Genomic DNA, 17,407 nt, shown 5'->3' with positions numbered 1-17,407 from the left:
TTAACTACAACATACAAGACTCAGCGCCAGAGGACGCTGCCCCTGCACACGCCCCCGTGCTTGGGTTACAGAGAGGCGAACGCTGTAGTAGGACGGCCTTCGTCCTGGGACTCGGTTAGCCCCTTGGTCTGATCTTTGAACAGGACTGCTGGCTGCCATGTCCTGAGGATACGGGGATAAGTACAGAATATTCCCTGCCCTCCAAGACCTGGCGTGGAGGAAAGTCGGGGCGGGGCAAGTTGATGAAGACCTGACCCGAGGCTGGGCAGGGGCTGCAGAGGAGGGTAGGTCTACGGGCATCCGTGAGGCAGGATCACAGGCCTCGGTGGCTGGTGTGGGGTGACAGTGATGCGGGGCTGCAGGCGGGTCCTGGCCGAGCAACTAGGGGAGGGTGGGGTTCCCTGAGGTGGACGGTAGGGAGGCTTTTTTGGACGTGGTGAGTTTGAGGTTCCTGGGGGTCATCCAGGTGTACACTGAGGTCTAAGACTTGTAGAAGGGATTCGGGAATTTTCAGGATGTAAAGGTCAGTGGCGTTTCATCCAGCAGAAGCATCACCATAGATAGAACATGTACTGATTGCATGCTGAGCAGAGTCTCATTCACCGCAGAACTGCTGCTGTCCTTACCCCCATCTTACAGGCGCAGTAACTAAGGACTTAAAGAGAGAAGGACCTTGTCCAGAGTCACCAGCCTCTCTGTTGCAGAGGGAAGCACAGCGAGTTTCGGGTTAAATGTAGTTTCAACTTCATCGCCTTCAGCGCAGCTCAGAGTCCGTTTGGGGTTCTAAACCTTTTTAGGCCTCTCTTGGTTTTGACCATGCTTATTTTAAACTCATTTGCATAAACTCTCCTCAAAGAGGTGGAACTGCTTAATTACCTGTGACTTTTGCTTTATTTCCTGCATTCTAGCTGCTAAGCTAGAGTAAGAAATAGCCAGGACGTCGCGTTCCTGTTATATGTTAGGTACGTGGCAGCTCGAATCTCAGGCTGAAGGAAACACAGAGCGTGTGCTTGAAACAGACTCTGGGCTCCTTGAGTGCATCCGCTGCAGGCCCGTGCTGTGCAGAGTCACAGGTCCCACCGAGTCCTGAGTCCTCGTCCTGGCCCCGTGTGGCCGGGGGCCCAGGGCAGGACGTCTCGAGGCTTCAGTTTTCTCATCTGTGAGCTGGAGACAGGACAGGGTCATCCGTGAGGAGCAGCTGCTTCTCCGGTGACCACCGTGGTCTCTGACACGGGACCGATGACGCGGATGATGCGGTGTTGCTGGGAGGGTTTGAGATCCAACCTTGTCCGTGGCTGTTCTGTAAATGGCAGTTCTTGCTCTCAGGCACCCAATATGTATTGAATGACATGATACAGAGAGGATATGATTTCTGATCCAATTCCAGTGAAGAGACAAGTGATATCTTCAGGTGATTTGTCCCGAGGACTTCAAAACCGAGGTGGGCTCTGGCACTGAAATGAGCTAACTCGTCCTGGAGTGGAATTGGGCCGATGGGGCCTGGGACACTTACACCAGCCCAGAGTGGGTGGCATAAGCCTCCCAGAATTCAAAGCAGACCTACAGATTCTTGAGAGTGTGGTTTATAAATTCCTTTAGATTTAAAAATTACTGATTTCTTATTGTTTTATTATAAACGGGTATAAGTTTTGTGTACTTAGACGTGTGGATCAAATACGAACATTAAGAATTAACATTAAAATTTTATCCTATTGAAGGTTAGTAATTTACATCTTAAGTCCCGCTGACTTAATGATAAGGGAATAATTAGGGAATCAACAGAAACTTAAATTGTCACTGAAAAATCAAAGCAACATTTTCTAAGATTTCGAAATCAGGTGTTTTCATTTGGCAGAGATGTTTTTGAAAACTTCTATAATTTAAAAGTATCGTTTTTTTTTAAAACATGGATTGCTCTTGGTCAGGAGCCTTGTGTATGAAGTTTCAGCCTTGTAAGAATGTTTATGACAGAATTGCAGGCTCTGAGAATGCCTGAAGGTAATGGACTCTTAATTATGGAGCTTCTAGGCAGTGATGTGCCGTGCTTGTTCTGCGCTGAAATAGACCGGTTTGGTGGCATATAAATTTTGATATGTGCTGTTGACAGTTAAAAGTAAAATTTCCCCCGATGTTAAGTAAAGATTCTTTGAAAGGAACGTGACGAGCATTTTTTCATTTGAGTTTAAACATTGTTTAACTACAGTCGTGTTGAAAGAATAAGTTTTCCTAGTTCAGACTTAATGGGATAATGTACGCTTTTCTTTCGCTACTAAGTAAAAAAACTGTAACCTGTGAGAATTGATATTTTCTCTCCCTGTTGTCAGTCATAATTCTGTGTTTCGCTCGTAGGAATTCATGGGGAGATTTTATATTTGAAACATTTAGGCGACTACAGATAGAATGCTTTTGTTTAAACATCTTTTCAACAAATAGCGTTTTTCTGTGAGTGGCCACCAGTAGAGAGGGTCCTGTTAAGGAGAAGACTTCAAAGGTCCCGCTGGACTGAGGTCTGCGGCCACAGCCTGATGTCTAGGGGCTGGAGCTGGGCTTTGGAAAGTTGGTCCATGGGTGGTGATACGGAAGCAGGCGCTCCTTCCGTCACACCCCAGGGGGAGACGTGAGTGTTTTTACCCTCGGCTGAGGGGAGAGGCAGCAGGAAGAGCCCTGAAGGTCGAATTTTGGGGTCGCCTCCTGCCTTGTGCCGCTGCTACGCTTCCCGGTGCTGTGCTCTTCGCCCTGTGCAGCAAATATTTACTTGAATTTATTGACCTGGATCATTTCCCTGCTTAAAACCCTTCCCAGGATAACTTGCTCAGGATCAATCCACGCTCCCTTAGCTGGCATCCGAGGTCGGCCCCAGGCTCGCTCCGGGGGCCCTCCCGGCTCTGGGGCCGAGTCCTTCCCTCCGAGCGTCTCCGCAGCCCTCCGTGCCCTCATGACTTCTGTGGACCCTGAGTTCCGTGAGCCCAGAAGCCCTGTTTGCTGTGTCTTAACCACAGTATCTGGAGCCTGTGAATGAATAGTAGGACAGCTGACCTCGAACAGCACGGGTTTTCAGTAGTAAACACGACAGGATTGGGGTTGGCTGAGCCTGCGGGTGTGGAGGAACCTCGTGTGCCGAGGGCTGACTGTGCGCCCCTAATCCCCGCCTCGTTCACGGGTCAGCTGTACATTTGTTCTATTCAGTTCATTAACTATAGGGTTAGACTAGTACCTGAAAATAGTAAATTCCTGTTCGATAAACCAAATTAATTTAACCCTTGATGAAAACATTTCCATGGAAAACATCCTCGTGGATGTCCATTCTCTTTGGAGAATTTAAAACTGTGTCCTTCGCATTTTCCCACGTGGAGTGTCACTGCCAGCCTTACGGTTTCTGTTTTTCCAGGAGCAGGACTCTGATGAAGAACAGGAGGATTTCCAGCTGCCTGCATGGCATAGCGGCCCCCGCGGCCCAGGATTTGCACTCTTCACATTCATCAGGTACTTTTCTCTTCAGACTTTGTTGTTTACTGGGAATAGCTCCAAGTCTTGTCTCTGCCACTGTCCTGTTTCCGGTTCTTGTGCAAATCATTTCATCTCCTGGAAGCTTCCATCTCCTCTGTAAACAGGGTTGACCGGAGACCCCTCCCACTTCTGAAACTCTGTGCTCTGTGATGTATTCCAAGCCTTTAGTTGAGTGACTAGTTCAAATGTGGAAGACGTGTGTTTGTTCAAAAATGTATGAGGATGTTGCTTTCTTCTAAGTGAAAAAAAGGCAAAGTGTAGAAGATTATGTATTTATTACAGGATATCGTATGTGTGAGGAGGAGAAAAAAGGTGTATACGAACATGCTTATAAATGAATATGCTCTCCCTGAAAGCGCTGGTTTGTCCAGGGCACTTGGGGGATGGGACGGGACAGGAAGGAAGCCATCCTTTTCACAGCATATCCTTCGTTTTCTTCTGAAGTTTATATAATATGCATGATTTGTCTAAAGCTGCTTTAATTTTTAAAAGTTTAAAAGAAAAAGTTATAGGAATTATTCCACTGAATAATTATTTCATGCCAATATTGACTATGTTAATTTTCATAAGAAGAGGGGATACACTGGAATTTATATGTGTAAGTACCTGTAATAGTTAAACTTACTGCCTGGCAACAGCAGACTGCTGCACAGCAATAGAAAAGAACCACTGATTCGTACAACAACCCAGATGAATCCCAAAACACGAGGCTGAGTGAAAGAAACTAGATGATAACGAGTACATTCCATATGATTCTATTTATAGGAAGTTCAAAAATAGGCAACACTAATCTATCGTGACAGAAGCCGAGTACTTCAGGTAGAATGGTGGGTCACGAGGGAGCCTGCTGGAAAGCGGCGATGGGCGTGTTGCACGTGCCGATCTGAGCGGGGGTTGCGCGGGGTACGCGTGTGTAAAGACAAGCCGCACACTTGAGATGTGCACAGCTTACACTTTACAGAATGTCACTTGTGCCTGAGTGAATGGAGTTTTAAAATGACTCCGTAATGTAGTCGTCTATTTCGATACAGGTGTCAGTGGAACATGAGTAGCCACGAAGGAAACTGTGTCTCATCTTTGCCTTTAAAATAAAGACACTGGGGGGCTTCCCTGGTGGCGCAGTGGTTGAGAGTCCGCCTGCCGATGCAGGGGACACGGCTTTATGCCCCGGTCCGGGAAGATCCCACATGCCACGGAGCGGCTGGGCCCGTGAGCCATGGCCGCTGAGCCTGCGCGTCCGGAGCCTGTGCTCCGCAACGGGAGAGGCCACAGCAGTGAGAGGCCCGTGTACCGCAAAAAAAATAAATAAATAAAGACACTGGGGTTTCTTTTTCTTTTTTAATCATAAAATTATCTTTTAGGAGGATAATTATTATCCTACTACTTGTTTAATATAGACTTTATGTTTACCAGCAAAATAAAAGTTTCTGTATCTGTGGTAGCAACTTATTTATTCAGTATTATTTGAGAGTAAGATGTTTTACAAAGGTACCTTTTCCAGATAACTAAACCTATTTTGAGGGTCGTTTTTGTTTTTTTGGTTTTTTTTCATTGAAGTATAGTTGATTTACATCATTGTGTTAGTTTCAGGTGTTCAAGGGTCATTTTTTAAGGTCCCTTTTTAAAGGTTAAGATACAAGGGGAAGTCAGACATATAAGAGGTCTTTGCTTGTCTGCAGTTTTCAGAGAGGGAGCTGGAAACCCACGTGTGCATTTAGTGCGAACCTGCCTGGGGGGCTGCGAGGTGTGGGAGGACAGGCCTGCCAGCTTCGGAAAGTCGAGCCAGTGTCTGAACCTCTCACCTTAGGGGCCGTATTTCGAAACCAGACTTTTACAAGTCTTTCTGACACGCTGATGCTGGACTTGGGGCTGCATTCACACTGGTATCTCACTAAGCAGGCGTTACATGGTTAACTGTCCGTGGTGACGGGAGGAGCGTCGCTGTCATCGTCACCCTGTAGTGACAGAGCTTTGGGCTGGCAGCTGTTTTCTCCTCCCAAATCCATCTCCTATCTCGGCTCTCGACTCTTAATAGTCCCCACCTGGTGCCTTTATTTCACTCTGCTTTTTAGTTTGCTGTTTCTAATGGCTTATGGAGTAGAGCAGAAAACTAATCGTGCATATTAAATGAGAACCCTACTCACGTGTTAGCATTCTGGGATAAAGTTATTTCCAGAGGCGCCAAATGAGCTCTTACAAGTTTTTCCGTTTACCTCTGGTTTGGACGGTGCTTCGAAAATTATGCTGAGAGTCTGTCTCCCCAAGATGTAATAGATTAACTGTAGACAGCTGTTTGGCTTTCACCTCTTTTGGTTGTAGGATACCTAGAGCAGGGGCTGTTACAGGAAGAGCTGCCGAGAGGTCTTCCTTCTAATGTCGTTTGCTCTATTACTGCCTGCTTTTCCAGCTTATAAATTAATTAAGCTTATTTTACTTATATTTAATGTGTTTATATTATTTTATGCAACTGCCATTGTTTTCACAGTTCCTTAGGTGTTACCAAAAAGTAAATAAAGAAGAAGGTTAAGCCAGTGGTTACGTGGGATGTTTGGATTCCCTGTCATCTGTGTCTGTAGCTGCTAAGCTATGGATGGATGCTGTTGAGAGGTTGATTGATTCTTCTGTGGAATTGTGTTTTCCGCTTGGTGTATGGAAGTAAGGTGTCCTGAAGTAGGAATAGCCTACTTGGAACGTGTGGCCAGTGTTCTGTGGCCGCTTGCACTGATGGGTTTGTTTGCAAGTATCGTCCCTGGAAGCGAGGCTTGAGGTGGCTGTTTTCTGTCGACACAGGCTTAGCGGGGAAATCAAGCCCCGTGTACCCAGATTCAGCAGAATCCTTTCTTCCCGGAGTTTGCAAGGAATTGATTGGCTCATCGTTAGAGCTTCTTGGACAGAGTGATGATGAAGAAAACACTGTCGCGGACAACTTGATTAGTAATTTCCTTAAAATCCACGACGGGATACTCGCCGTGTCCAGAGCTCATGAAGAACAGGACGAAGACAGTCAGAGTAACGGTGAGCAGCCCCTGCCGCCCGCTCACGAGCACCGCGGTTCCCTGCTCCGTTGTGCGTGGCTCTGTCACCTCTGTCATGCGGTGCCCGGCGTTACAGTGTCTTCATGCAGATCAGACGTGAGCTCTCGTACTTGGGGGTCACTTCTTCTCATCACTTTTCTTCTTCTTCCGAAGTGTTCTCCGATCGAGCAAACCAGTCGCTCGCTGTGCAGGTGGTGAGCGCCTTCGAGCGGCTCGTGGTGCTGACGAGACACTGGCTGAGCGGCGTCCCCGCCAGGCCCGGCACGGGGGCTTCGCCGGCCGAGCTGAGACGGGAAGTGAGGAAGCTGGGAGGCTGCTTACAATTGTTCCTGCAGGTAAGTGATCTCGGCTTATCGCTAGGAGAGCTCACCTGTTCAGCGAGTGTTTATCGACGCTCTCCTGTTCGCATCTTGCCCAAAATTCGACCCTTAGGATTTTCAGAAGCGCTTTCTGTGTTGAAATCCCAAGACTGTGGATGTTGGATGATTGATTGATGGCACCGAGACTTCCCAGGGCTGTCCGCGCCCTGGGCACTACAAATGTTAACTCCTTCAGTCCTCACCGCAGCCCTGGACGTGGGCACTGGTGTTGTCACCCTTTATCAGTGAGGAAGTGGAGGCCGGGAGGGTGTGTCAACTGTTCACAACTAGTAGGTCGTAGACTTGGGCCCAGGTCGCTGTGGACCCAGCGAGTGCTCCTACCTCCGCCCCCCCACCCCCACCCCGGGCCGTACTGCCTTCCGCAGGGGCTGCCGGGAAGGGGGTCGGGGTCTCGCTCTGGTTACGGGCGGGGCTTCAGCGCGGGGTGAGTTAGTCACAAGCCTGCTGGCACAGGGGCAAGGAAAGTAATCTTGTTTCCCTGTTTACCTTAAGTCAGATAAGATGAGGCTTGGCTGTAGGAAGAGGTAAGGTGAAAGCTTCCTTCCTCTCATAAAATCTGGAGGCTGCCTCGGGACCCTGGTTCCTTCCGTGCAGCTCTCGGCTGGGCCCCGAGCGTGGCCCCAGGCTCTGTGTCTACTGCGTCCAGGGCTCCAGGGAAGGTCAGTGCACGGGATGGAAGAAGGGGCCTTCTAAGGAGGTTTCTGGAAATCGCCACATGACATTCCTATTTATGTATCTTTGGCCAGAACCTCCTCACATGCACATGACCACACGTAGCTGCAGGTGTCCCTGGGAAGTGCATTTTTATTCTGGCAGCCGTGTGACCAGGGCGGACTGGAGGAGAGGGACATGGGGGCTGGTGCTGGAGAGACCTCGCGTCTGCTGATGCCCGCACCTCCTCTGAGGGGCTCCGCACGTACGAGGGGCCAAGGCAGAAACCCAGAGGGACAGGCTTTGTGGCGAATGTTCTAGATGCTTGGACAGACCCTGTAGAGCCTCCCAAGACTTCCCGGTCCTTCTGCTCTAGTGGATGCTCAGTTGGCGTCAGGTGCCTCCTGGGAGGCTGTCTTTCTGACTGAACTTACGGGTCCAGTGTTCAAACTAGACGTGTGGTTTCCATTGTCCATTCTCCCCTAGGAGGTCTTTGTGGGGCTCCCTGAGACCTGGCCACACATCCCTCCTATTAGTTCCTCTGATAATAACCCTGTACGTTACCCGTTGTGCCGTTTAATGCACTGTGTCGATGTGGGCAGTGAGCTCCCGGCAGGTGGACGGAATGTGGTGTCCTTTCTCACGAGGGCTCGTTGTGTGATCAGTGCTCGGTTGGGTCCTTGTTATTGAATTAATTATAAACTGACATTGGATGAAGGGTCACTTTGGATATAGGTCACGAGGAAACAGAGTGACCGTCACAGGGAGGATGGGCTGCAGACCGGTGAGGACGGGGGACAGAGGCAGGAGGGCTCGGACAGCGCAGGCCCTGAGAGCGCGGGCCGCAGGGTCACCCCCGGCCGCCTGGGCTCCAGCCGCGTGGTCGCGTGAGGTCTGGGTGACTCGGTCAGCCTCAGATCCTGGAGGCGGTGCAGGATAGGGAAAACCCAACCCAACCCGCCGCGGGCGTTTGGAAGTCCGGTGTGTGAACCGGGGCTGGATTAGGTGTGCGTGTGTCCTTGCACAGACTTTGTGAGTCTCCTGTTGCCCACCTAGAAAGTGAAGCGGCAGTGCCAACCTGGCGAGGCTGCTGTGACGGCCAGTTAGTTGGCTGGTGTTACAAGAAAGGACCGCAGGGGACCTGGGGTGGAGCGTTCTCCCGTCTCTTCCGTCTCGAGGAAAAGCACTTTGACCATAACTTAGGGCTGTGGCCTGTTGCCCTGTGAGAAATGCTTTCCATAAGGAATCAGGGCAGAGAGGACGGGTGACCTGGAGGGAGGTCAGCTGAGCTCAGGAGACGCTGAAGTTCAGCTGGCAAAACTGGATTTAGGAACTAGGCTCTGCTTAAGCGTAGCCTGAGCATCCTTACCTTGCAGTGATACAGGCAGCATTTTCCAGGAGGCAGACCCGGGAGGGGTGCCTGAGCCGCCCTCCCCGCTCCTCTGGGGGACATGGGGGAGCCTTTCATCTGCAGGGTTTCAGGTCTTCCCTCCCTTTTCCCTTCCCCTCCCCACCCCCCATAGTAGGAAGCGTCCTGGTTACCCATCCGTCAGACGGCCCCGGCACAGGGAGCGCTCGGCCGCCGTCTCACGTCTGGCTGCTGCCTGCTCCCCTTCCGTCTCCTGTTAGTGCAGAAGCTCTCTGAGGGCAGCCTGTATCCTAGTCGTGTCATCATCGTCAGAAGCTATGGGATCGCACGTTGTCTGGTTCCGATCAGACTTTGATGAAGCACGGTCACCGTATCGATGAATGCAGAATCCATTTTCTTCACACTGGTCTTGTTCTTACCTCCCCTGGTAATCTCACGTATCCGATACCCTGGTCCATTTTTATCTCACAGGGATGCTCTTCAGATATTTCATCAATGGTGAAAGAGGCTCAAAAGCAGGTGATCCAGATTGTACACCAAGCCATCAAGTACGCGGGGCAGTTAGCAGCTCTCAGCGGGGACCAGCTGCGCTCCCTGGAGAGCAGCGACTGCGGGGCTGCCGGCCTCCAGGTAACTCGGCAGCGTTCGTGGTGGAAGCCTTCATCTCAGGGAACAGTAGAGGCTTCTGATAGTGGTGTCACTAAGCAGGATAAGTGTTTGTTTTTCGAAGCGGCACATACTTTACTAGTTTAGCAGGAGATTGAAAGCTGTTCCAGTCTAAGTGGTTAAATGTACCTGATGGTTTGGGATCCTCGCCGTGCCTTCCGGATCTTTGGCTTGAAGGTCTGCCATCTGCTCTGGAGGGTGGGTACTCAGCCGGCCAACATGTGAAGAATGTAATTACGTCTGCATGTCATTCTAGAAGATGTGTATTTGCTTGCTTTAATTATTCATGCTACTGAAAACATAGTATTTTATTAAAACGTTCTAGCAACGTGGTGTCCTGTCTAAGAGGATGAACATTCTTTAACATATAATATGTGGGATACAAAATTACAGACTGGCTAATTTTTTTTCCTTATGCACCGTTAGTTCTTATTCTAGCTTTTGTTGAATTAATCAACTTGGAATGTATTACAGTCCTAAAATAAGCAGAAAATATAACTTAATTATTTGGTAATTTAAAAAGAATATAGAACTTGAATTTGCCAGTTAACGCTTAAAAACTTTTCCTAGGATGATTTCATGGGTGCTATTTGTGATGGTGTAGGCTTGGGAATGGAGAGTCTTCTAGATTCTGGACTAGAAAAAGCAAAAGAACTCGAGCGTGCACTCCGAAGGCAGAGTCCCCGAGATGAGGTAAGACGAACAAGGGGATGTCCTGTACAGTACCAGCCGGTATGTAAAGTTGGTTTTTAAACATAGTTTAACTCAGTCAGTGACTGAGGTTTTTATAAATCTGTGTATTTTAGCTTGTGTTGGATTGTTTTTTACTGAAAAGGCTGTTGACGTCATCACTCATGGTGACATTTCCCAGGTTACACCTGAGTCACCGCAGCCCCTTTTGTGGTTCGTGCTTCGCCGGTCCTGCCAGGGCTGCCTGGGGATAAACTGAGCGGACGGAGCGTGTGTCAGCGACCCCTAGTGGCCACTTTCCGCTTCTCTTTTTCTTCCTCCTCTTTGTTCAGGACTCTGCCCTTCCACTTGAGAATGGAAGCTACCATTTATCGATCCACTGTCTTGAACAAGGGGAGTTCACATCAGTTGTCTCGTATCAAGATATAGGACCAAAGGAGATGTGGGTGGCCTCCTGGGACAGGCCTGCCCCCACCTCCTCCAGCTAATTCATGTCACAGTACAAAGCCAGTGCTGGCTCCCAGGGGGGCTGTGGGGACCGGCTGGATCTTGCCATTGGAGGACCTGCGTGTGTGACCCGGCTCCGTCACCTTCCAGCAGTTGTTTACCGAGTCACTCAGTGTTCTGACCGTGTTTCTTCACCTGTCATGTGTGATAACACCCGTGGCACAGGTTGTGAGCCGTTTACTTATTAAGTGACTCCTGGTAGCAGGTACTGGACCAGGTGTTTACACGGAGTAGAGGCAACCCTCACTCACCACCTTGCGGGGGGCGGTGGTTACTGCCAGTCCCGTGGCTTCACTGAGCCGGGGCACCTAGTCTCCCTGAGTCGGGGTCTTACGTTCTACCCGCTTGACTCCCAAGGTCAGCCTGCCACGTGGAAGTCACTGATAACGCACCAGTCTTCTCTGTTGAGAGTTTTTATTAGTGAGTCGGGGATTCGGAAGGTAGAAGTTCAAACCTTGTGACGGTGGATTTCAGGTTGGTCTGTTCTAGAGTCTTGTTGTAACACCTGTTGTTAGAAACACATCTGAAGGAGCTCCCCGGGGACACTCGGGTTCCTGAGGTCACCCGCGTGGGTGAAGATTTACGTACGTGTTGGTGATCTGGGGAAGGCAGGTGCGTGGAGGGCTGTCTGTTCCCACCCCTCTGGACGGTTGTTTACAGGAAGGCGGGCTAAGTGAGAGTTCTTTCTTCCTCTTAGGGAAACCTTTGCATTGGTGTATTTCTAGCTCCCTTAGCTGAGGGGAAGCTTCTCGTGTGAGCCAGAGGGGCTCCCCGTCCTTCCGTCAGATGATGGGGCTTTATCTCTGCCCAGGGCAGCTCAGAGCTAGGAGACGCTGAACGCTGAGTTGCTTCCCCAGGTCCCGTGTAGCCTTGAGCAGCCGCCTGAGCCTTGGCTGTACGATTTACAAGGTGAGGACGGACCATGCTCACTTCCTAAAGCTGCTCTGAGCATCCTACAAGATTAAGAACAGCGTACAGGAAATCCTAACCGTAGACACTCTGCTTGCACTTTCCTATCTCACTTTGTGTCTTGTTTTGTTTTTAAAATAAACACATTCCAAAGGAGCTCACATTGTCACTGCCTCAAGGTCTGTGGGTCTAATTGTGTCCAGGGGACACGAGGCTGACTTGGGTTCCTTGATGCGGCTCTGCAGGCAGGGCGCTCCGCCAGCGCAGCTGACGCCGGAGCCTGGCTGTGCCCTGCAGCAGTGGCAGTGACATTCATCACTAACACTTTACCTATCGCTGTTTGCAAAGTAGAATTTCCACTGGCAAGGAGTGCAGAAGGGTGCAGAGTAAGTTAATGAACAGTGCGGGTGGAATGGTGCGTGTGGGTGTGTTTAGCGGGTGCTAAAGCAGGTGCAGGTGTTGACGCTGGTCTTTTTTTTTTTGAATTGTATTTTATTTATTTTTGTATACAGCAGCTTCTTATTAGTCATCGGTTTTATACACATCAGTGTCTACATGTCAATCCCAATCGCCCAATTCATCCCACCATCACCACCACCCCCCGCTGCGGCTTTCCCCCCTTGGTGTCCATACGTTTGTTCTCCACATCTGCGTCTCAATTTCTGCCCTGCAAACCGGTTCATCTATACCATTTTTCTAGATGTCACATATATGCGTTAATATACGATATTTGTTTTTCTCTTTCTGAGTGACTTCACTCTGTATGACAGTCTTTAGGTCCATCCATGTCTCAACAAATGACCCAAATTCGTTCCTTTTTATGGCTGAGTAATATTCCATTGTGTATATGTACCACATCTTCTGTATCCATTCGTCTGTTGATTGGGACGCTGGTCTTGTTTTGAGGAAATAAACGGCTAAAGGGTCAGGCCCCTCGTCACAGAATTGACGGGATCTGCATTTCCATGTGGACCTCTGCTCCCACCCCATCCTCTCCTTTCCTCTCTGCAGAAGGCCACAGCAGTGTGCTCACGGCGGGGGTTTAGTTTATCGTATTCTTAAAAGTTAAACTCATAAGAACCCGCAGAAGGAGAACAAAATATCTGAAGAAATACAAAATCGGCTCAGACATAAGGCATTGGAGTTGTATTTTCAAGCTGGAGTCAAGAGGGAAAAAACAGAATTTGGGTGCTCTTTTTTTTTTTTTTTTAAACCACAGAGAGGAAATTTGAGTTAGACCCAGGGAAGGGCTCTGTGGGAAAAGCCAGTTACATGCTTCAGCAGCTCGCGTGGCGGAAGTGCTGCGGACACAACCAAGCAGCACAAGCAGCAGCTTAGAATGGGGGGAGGGGGGGTCCCAGAGGGGTCCCACCGGGTTCTGACCTAGGCCTCGGGGTCTGGTTCCATGTTGTGAAGTGAGGACAGGTGCGTCTGCAGCACGGGGCCGTGGTGGAGAATCAACTGAGCAGCAGGTGGTAAAGCACGTGAAAGTGAACTGGCTCAGACAAAGGCACGTGCTGCGTGAGCTCGTGTGTGTGTAGAATCTAGAAAACCCAAGCTCACTGAAACAGGTGGGTGGAGCGGGGAACGGGGAGAGTGGGCCGGGGGGCAGGAGGTGCAGACTTGCAGCTGTAAGATAAACGAGTCCCGGGGCTGTGACGTGCACGGTGGTGGTTGACAGTACTGTGGTTTATGTTTGAACGCTGCTGAGAGAACAGACCCTGAAAGTTCTCAAAAAACAAAATCGTGTAACTGTGAGGCGACAGATATTAACTAGACTTGCGGTGATCATTTTACAGTACATACAGGTATTGAATCATGCTGTACACCTGGAACCAATACAGTGTCTCTGTCGGTTTATCTCAGGGGGACTGGTGAATGCATGTAAAGTTCTGAGGGTGTGATCTTTTTCTGGACACGTTAGTTATCTCACCCCCTTCCAAAGGAGGCTTTGGAAATTTCTTTTCTATAAATATTTAAGTAGGCAAATGCTGTTACTACAGCAAACATCAGAGGGTATCCACATTTAATGTGGAATCTGTGTGTGATTTCTTTAGAAAGAAATTCCACTTGTGTGATTTAGACACTCCAGTCTCGTGACTACTAGACGAGAACTCTTTTCCCTGGCAGATCCCGTGGAGTTCCAGGGCTTTTATACTTCTAAATAGTATTTGTATAACAAAATATTTTAACTTTCTCTATAGGTTACCAAGCAGATGAAAGCTAATGCCATAGGATTGATTGAATCCCTTGAAAACCTCTTTGCTGAGTGGAAAACAGTAAGAAAAGCATTAACTTGTTTTTAGGTTTAATTTTGTTCTGTGTACTTCCTTTGGTTCCAGCGTGGATGTGTGTGTTTCAGTTTCTGTCTTTAGCCAGTGCTTCCTGAGCACGTTTAGTAGAAGCAGGGCCAACAGCTCTCAGGCTTCCTCCTCTTGGCGTCCTAGCGTCCTAGGTTTAGCGATGGATAAAATAGTGTGCAGAAATCGCGTAGTAGTCATGTATTTTATGTTTCTTCCTGCTACTGGTTTAGTAACTGTCAGCTTCTGCTTGAATAGTCAGCATAGACTAAAAAATTGTGTTTAATAATCAGTATGCTCAAAGATTTTAAAATACAGGCAAATTAGATAAATTATTTTATTCCCATGTCACAGGTAAATAGAAAAATATTATAAGCTAAGTATATAATCAGTGTGTTACAAAGGAGAGAAATTTCTGTGGCTTGAAAGTGTTTGTTTAAATAAAATAAACGGGAGATACAAAGTTGAACTCTTAAAAATTAAATAAATTTATCTTTTATGATGTTGGATAATAAATGGTAGGTACTGCTGTTTTATTTCATTTTCATGTAATAGGATATTGGACTTTGATTTTAAATTATTTTCAAAATTTTATTTCTTTTGAAAACAGTAATTGTTAATGTTGTATTGTGGTCTTGCTTGTATCAGTAGAAGCGAAACACTGGTGAGGAAATTAAACTCATTGTCTTTCTTGAAGATAAAATTCTGGCAATTAAAATCATTTTGAATAAGCCTCACTGCCATGTGGCCTATTGTGTATTTTTTAAACTATGAACTTTATTTACACAGAAAGGCTTCAGAACTCAAGTGCAAGAAGAAAACTCTGGATACCAAGATGTGAAGAAGATGCTGAACTTTGCCCCAGAATTCTTGAAGTTAAAACATTGCTTAGAGCAAACTATTCAAATGATTATTTCTGCACTGAGAGGTATATACTGCAAATGGAATTTATGGTTAATCAGAATTTGACAGTTTGAGGAATCTCAGACATCTTCTCGTTTCTAGTCCGGTTCATTCACTGGGGCCTGCTCAACGCTCCTTCACTGACATTAATTACCTGTAGGAACTTGTGGGATTGAATTCCCACTTAGCATCTGTAAGTTCCTCTGCCTCAATTACTAGATCCTAAGAGGCAGGTTGCTTATTTAGCAGATAAACTGAATAATCTTAAGTGGTTTGAAATTGCCTTGAGGGGTCACTTTGGCTTAAGGGGCGTCTCGAGTCCATCTCAGCGCTCACTACCTGGTGAGGAACGCCGAGGGTGACCGCCTTTCCCTTCTCCTTGCACAGGGCACCGCGGCCACGTAGCACTCCTCCAGGACTGTGTCCAGAGTCTCTGCAGCTCGGCCAGGGGTCTCCACGGCGACCGAGCCCGCCACAGGGAGCTGGAATCTCGAGCTACCTCACTCCTCTTGGGTTTTGAATTTGAAGAAAGACCTGGTTTCTTGGGACCCTGGGAAGCTTGTGATGGGGATCCCACAGCAGCAGGACGAGAGCAGCCTGAGGCAGACAGGCCCGGCCCCCGGAGGACCCGAGGTGTACCCAAGCGGGTGTATGAGCTCCCGCGCCCGGCCCCGGGGGGCTCAGAGCAGGGCGCGCTGCCCACCCAGGAGGGCGCTGCTTGGGGGTCTCCCACCGCCGGAGAGCAGAGTGACCACTTCACAGACATCTAGTCTGTGGGTGGCCTCCTGTTGGGTGTGGACATATAAACGGACTGGATCCTGATTTCAGATGCCTGTGTGTGCACCCAGAGGTTTCCCGGCAGACAGTTTAAAACAGGTATTTACTATGTTGGAACTTTGTGGCAATAGGATGGAATTAGGAGTTCAAAGCCGAGTGAGCAGCCCTTCCTGTGGTTTTCCATCGCCTTGAATTGTCCGTGTTCATCTTTGACGCTGACGAGCAGGCTCTGGTTGGCTCACTAGCCTGTCGGTAAAGGGTTTTTGTGGTGATTGTGAGTTATTTTCCTGCGAGTGGAAACTTTTGTGCCTGTATCTGCGCTCCCCTGCAAATAGCAACGATGAGTTTTATGGTGAAACTGCTAAAACAAGTCTAGCCAGAGCAGCTTAACCTGCACCGGTAAATCTAAAGCTCTTTTCTTGAAGGGTTAACGGGCTGCTGTTCTGAGTCGTGTGTTCAGGACACAGTTTCCTGTTTCTTTCCAAATTATAAGGAGCTTCCTAAGTATAGTATAGTTTACATTAACAGTGCGGCTTGCTGGCATACTAGTTTACTCGTTGTCTGTTGGGGGTCATATTAGGGGCTGTGCGAGTATCATTTACAGCCAATTAAATACTGCCAGAAGCAGACTTGACGGTTGGATGAGGTTGGGAGACCAGAGGCTGGGTCGTTTCTTGATAATCCTTGTTTGGTAAACGAGTAATGAGAGTTTGTATGTGATTTGATGACGATTAAAGGTCCTCACTGTGTCTCACAGCTTTATCTACAGTCAGGTAATAAAGATGACATTGTTACTTCAGGCGTCTTCCATTGAGGAAATAGTTTGACGTTTCTGACGGCAGAAACGTATGTAAATTGAAGAGATACACAGTGACCTTGCTTGGGTGATGTCAAGCATTTCTTGGAGAAGAACTGTTTTAACTAACCAGGCCTTTCCCTCTGCCCTTGTCCCTCGCAGACACACTGCGTGCCTGGCACGGCTGCTGGGAGCCGGCTCTTGGCGCCAGGGCTGAGCGTGATGATTTTCTCGTTAGACAGAGCTTGTTCTGACACAGCGACCAGTACTTACTTACGGTGTTAATGAACCATGTGTTTTCAGGTGCTTTAAGATGGTGCAGTGTGAGAAATGTGCTTTTGTTTTCTTTTTTCTTTTCTTTTTGGCATTTGAGCTTGTGTTCCTTCTGAGGCTCCGTGCGCATCTGTCATAGCTGATGCTCTACCAAGTGGCACTTTGATACGAAGTTTCACGAAGAGTAGGTGTGCAGACGAGGGTCCTCTCTGAAGACCTTAAAGTATTAGTGTGGTGGGTTTTATCTTAATTTTCAGTATTTAATCTTTACTTTTGCTTTCTAAACTCATGGTTCATTGGTCAGAAACCTTTTTTTATTGTCTTTGTAAAATTTTGTATATACAGATATTTATACTCCGGACCGTTACATGATATTTGAACCAAGGGTGGAGAACATATTTGCCATTAGAATCATGTGCGCTAATAAGACATGTTATAATAAAGGAAATGCCTTCAACAGGCCTCACCTTGTGGTCTCAGTTCTCGCTCCTGTTTGTAAAGTTAGTGTCTGTCGTCCTTTCCCTTCACCAGTCACAAGACCATTGTCATTGTGCCCACAAGGCCGCCCTCGGGGGGCACCTGCCATGTGTGGATGGTCACCATTTCAGAGACAGTCTCACTCCTCGCCTGCCTTCCCCACGCCT

The 17,407-nt window shown here is 48.3% G+C and overlaps 1 protein-coding gene across 1 annotated transcript in view; it reads left to right on the top strand.

Annotated features, from left to right (window-relative positions):
* Positions 1–17,161, top strand: part of KIF14 (kinesin family member 14) — a 51,954-nt gene extending 34,793 nt beyond the window's left edge. The window contains exons 23-30 of the mRNA XM_024749670.1: positions 3,389–3,483; positions 6,298–6,522; positions 6,696–6,877; positions 9,414–9,572; positions 10,179–10,301; positions 13,919–13,993; positions 14,804–14,942; positions 15,305–17,161. Coding sequence (XP_024605438.1) covers positions 3,389–3,483; positions 6,298–6,522; positions 6,696–6,877; positions 9,414–9,572; positions 10,179–10,301; positions 13,919–13,993; positions 14,804–14,942; positions 15,305–15,687 — 1,381 coding nt within the window. The 3' untranslated portion in view covers positions 15,688–17,161. The remainder of the gene's footprint in view (positions 1–3,388; positions 3,484–6,297; positions 6,523–6,695; positions 6,878–9,413; positions 9,573–10,178; positions 10,302–13,918; positions 13,994–14,803; positions 14,943–15,304) is intronic.
* Positions 17,162–17,407: the final 246 nt, after the last annotated feature.

Source organism: Neophocaena asiaeorientalis, unplaced genomic scaffold, assembly GCF_003031525.2.
Source record: "Neophocaena asiaeorientalis asiaeorientalis breed wild unplaced genomic scaffold, Neophocaena_asiaeorientalis_V1.1 scaffold44, whole genome shotgun sequence".
In the NCBI taxonomy this organism is placed as follows: Eukaryota; Metazoa; Chordata; class Mammalia; order Artiodactyla; family Phocoenidae; genus Neophocaena; species Neophocaena asiaeorientalis.
Note: the sequence above shows the minus strand (reverse complement) of the source record. Positions and strands in the feature narration are given on the sequence as shown.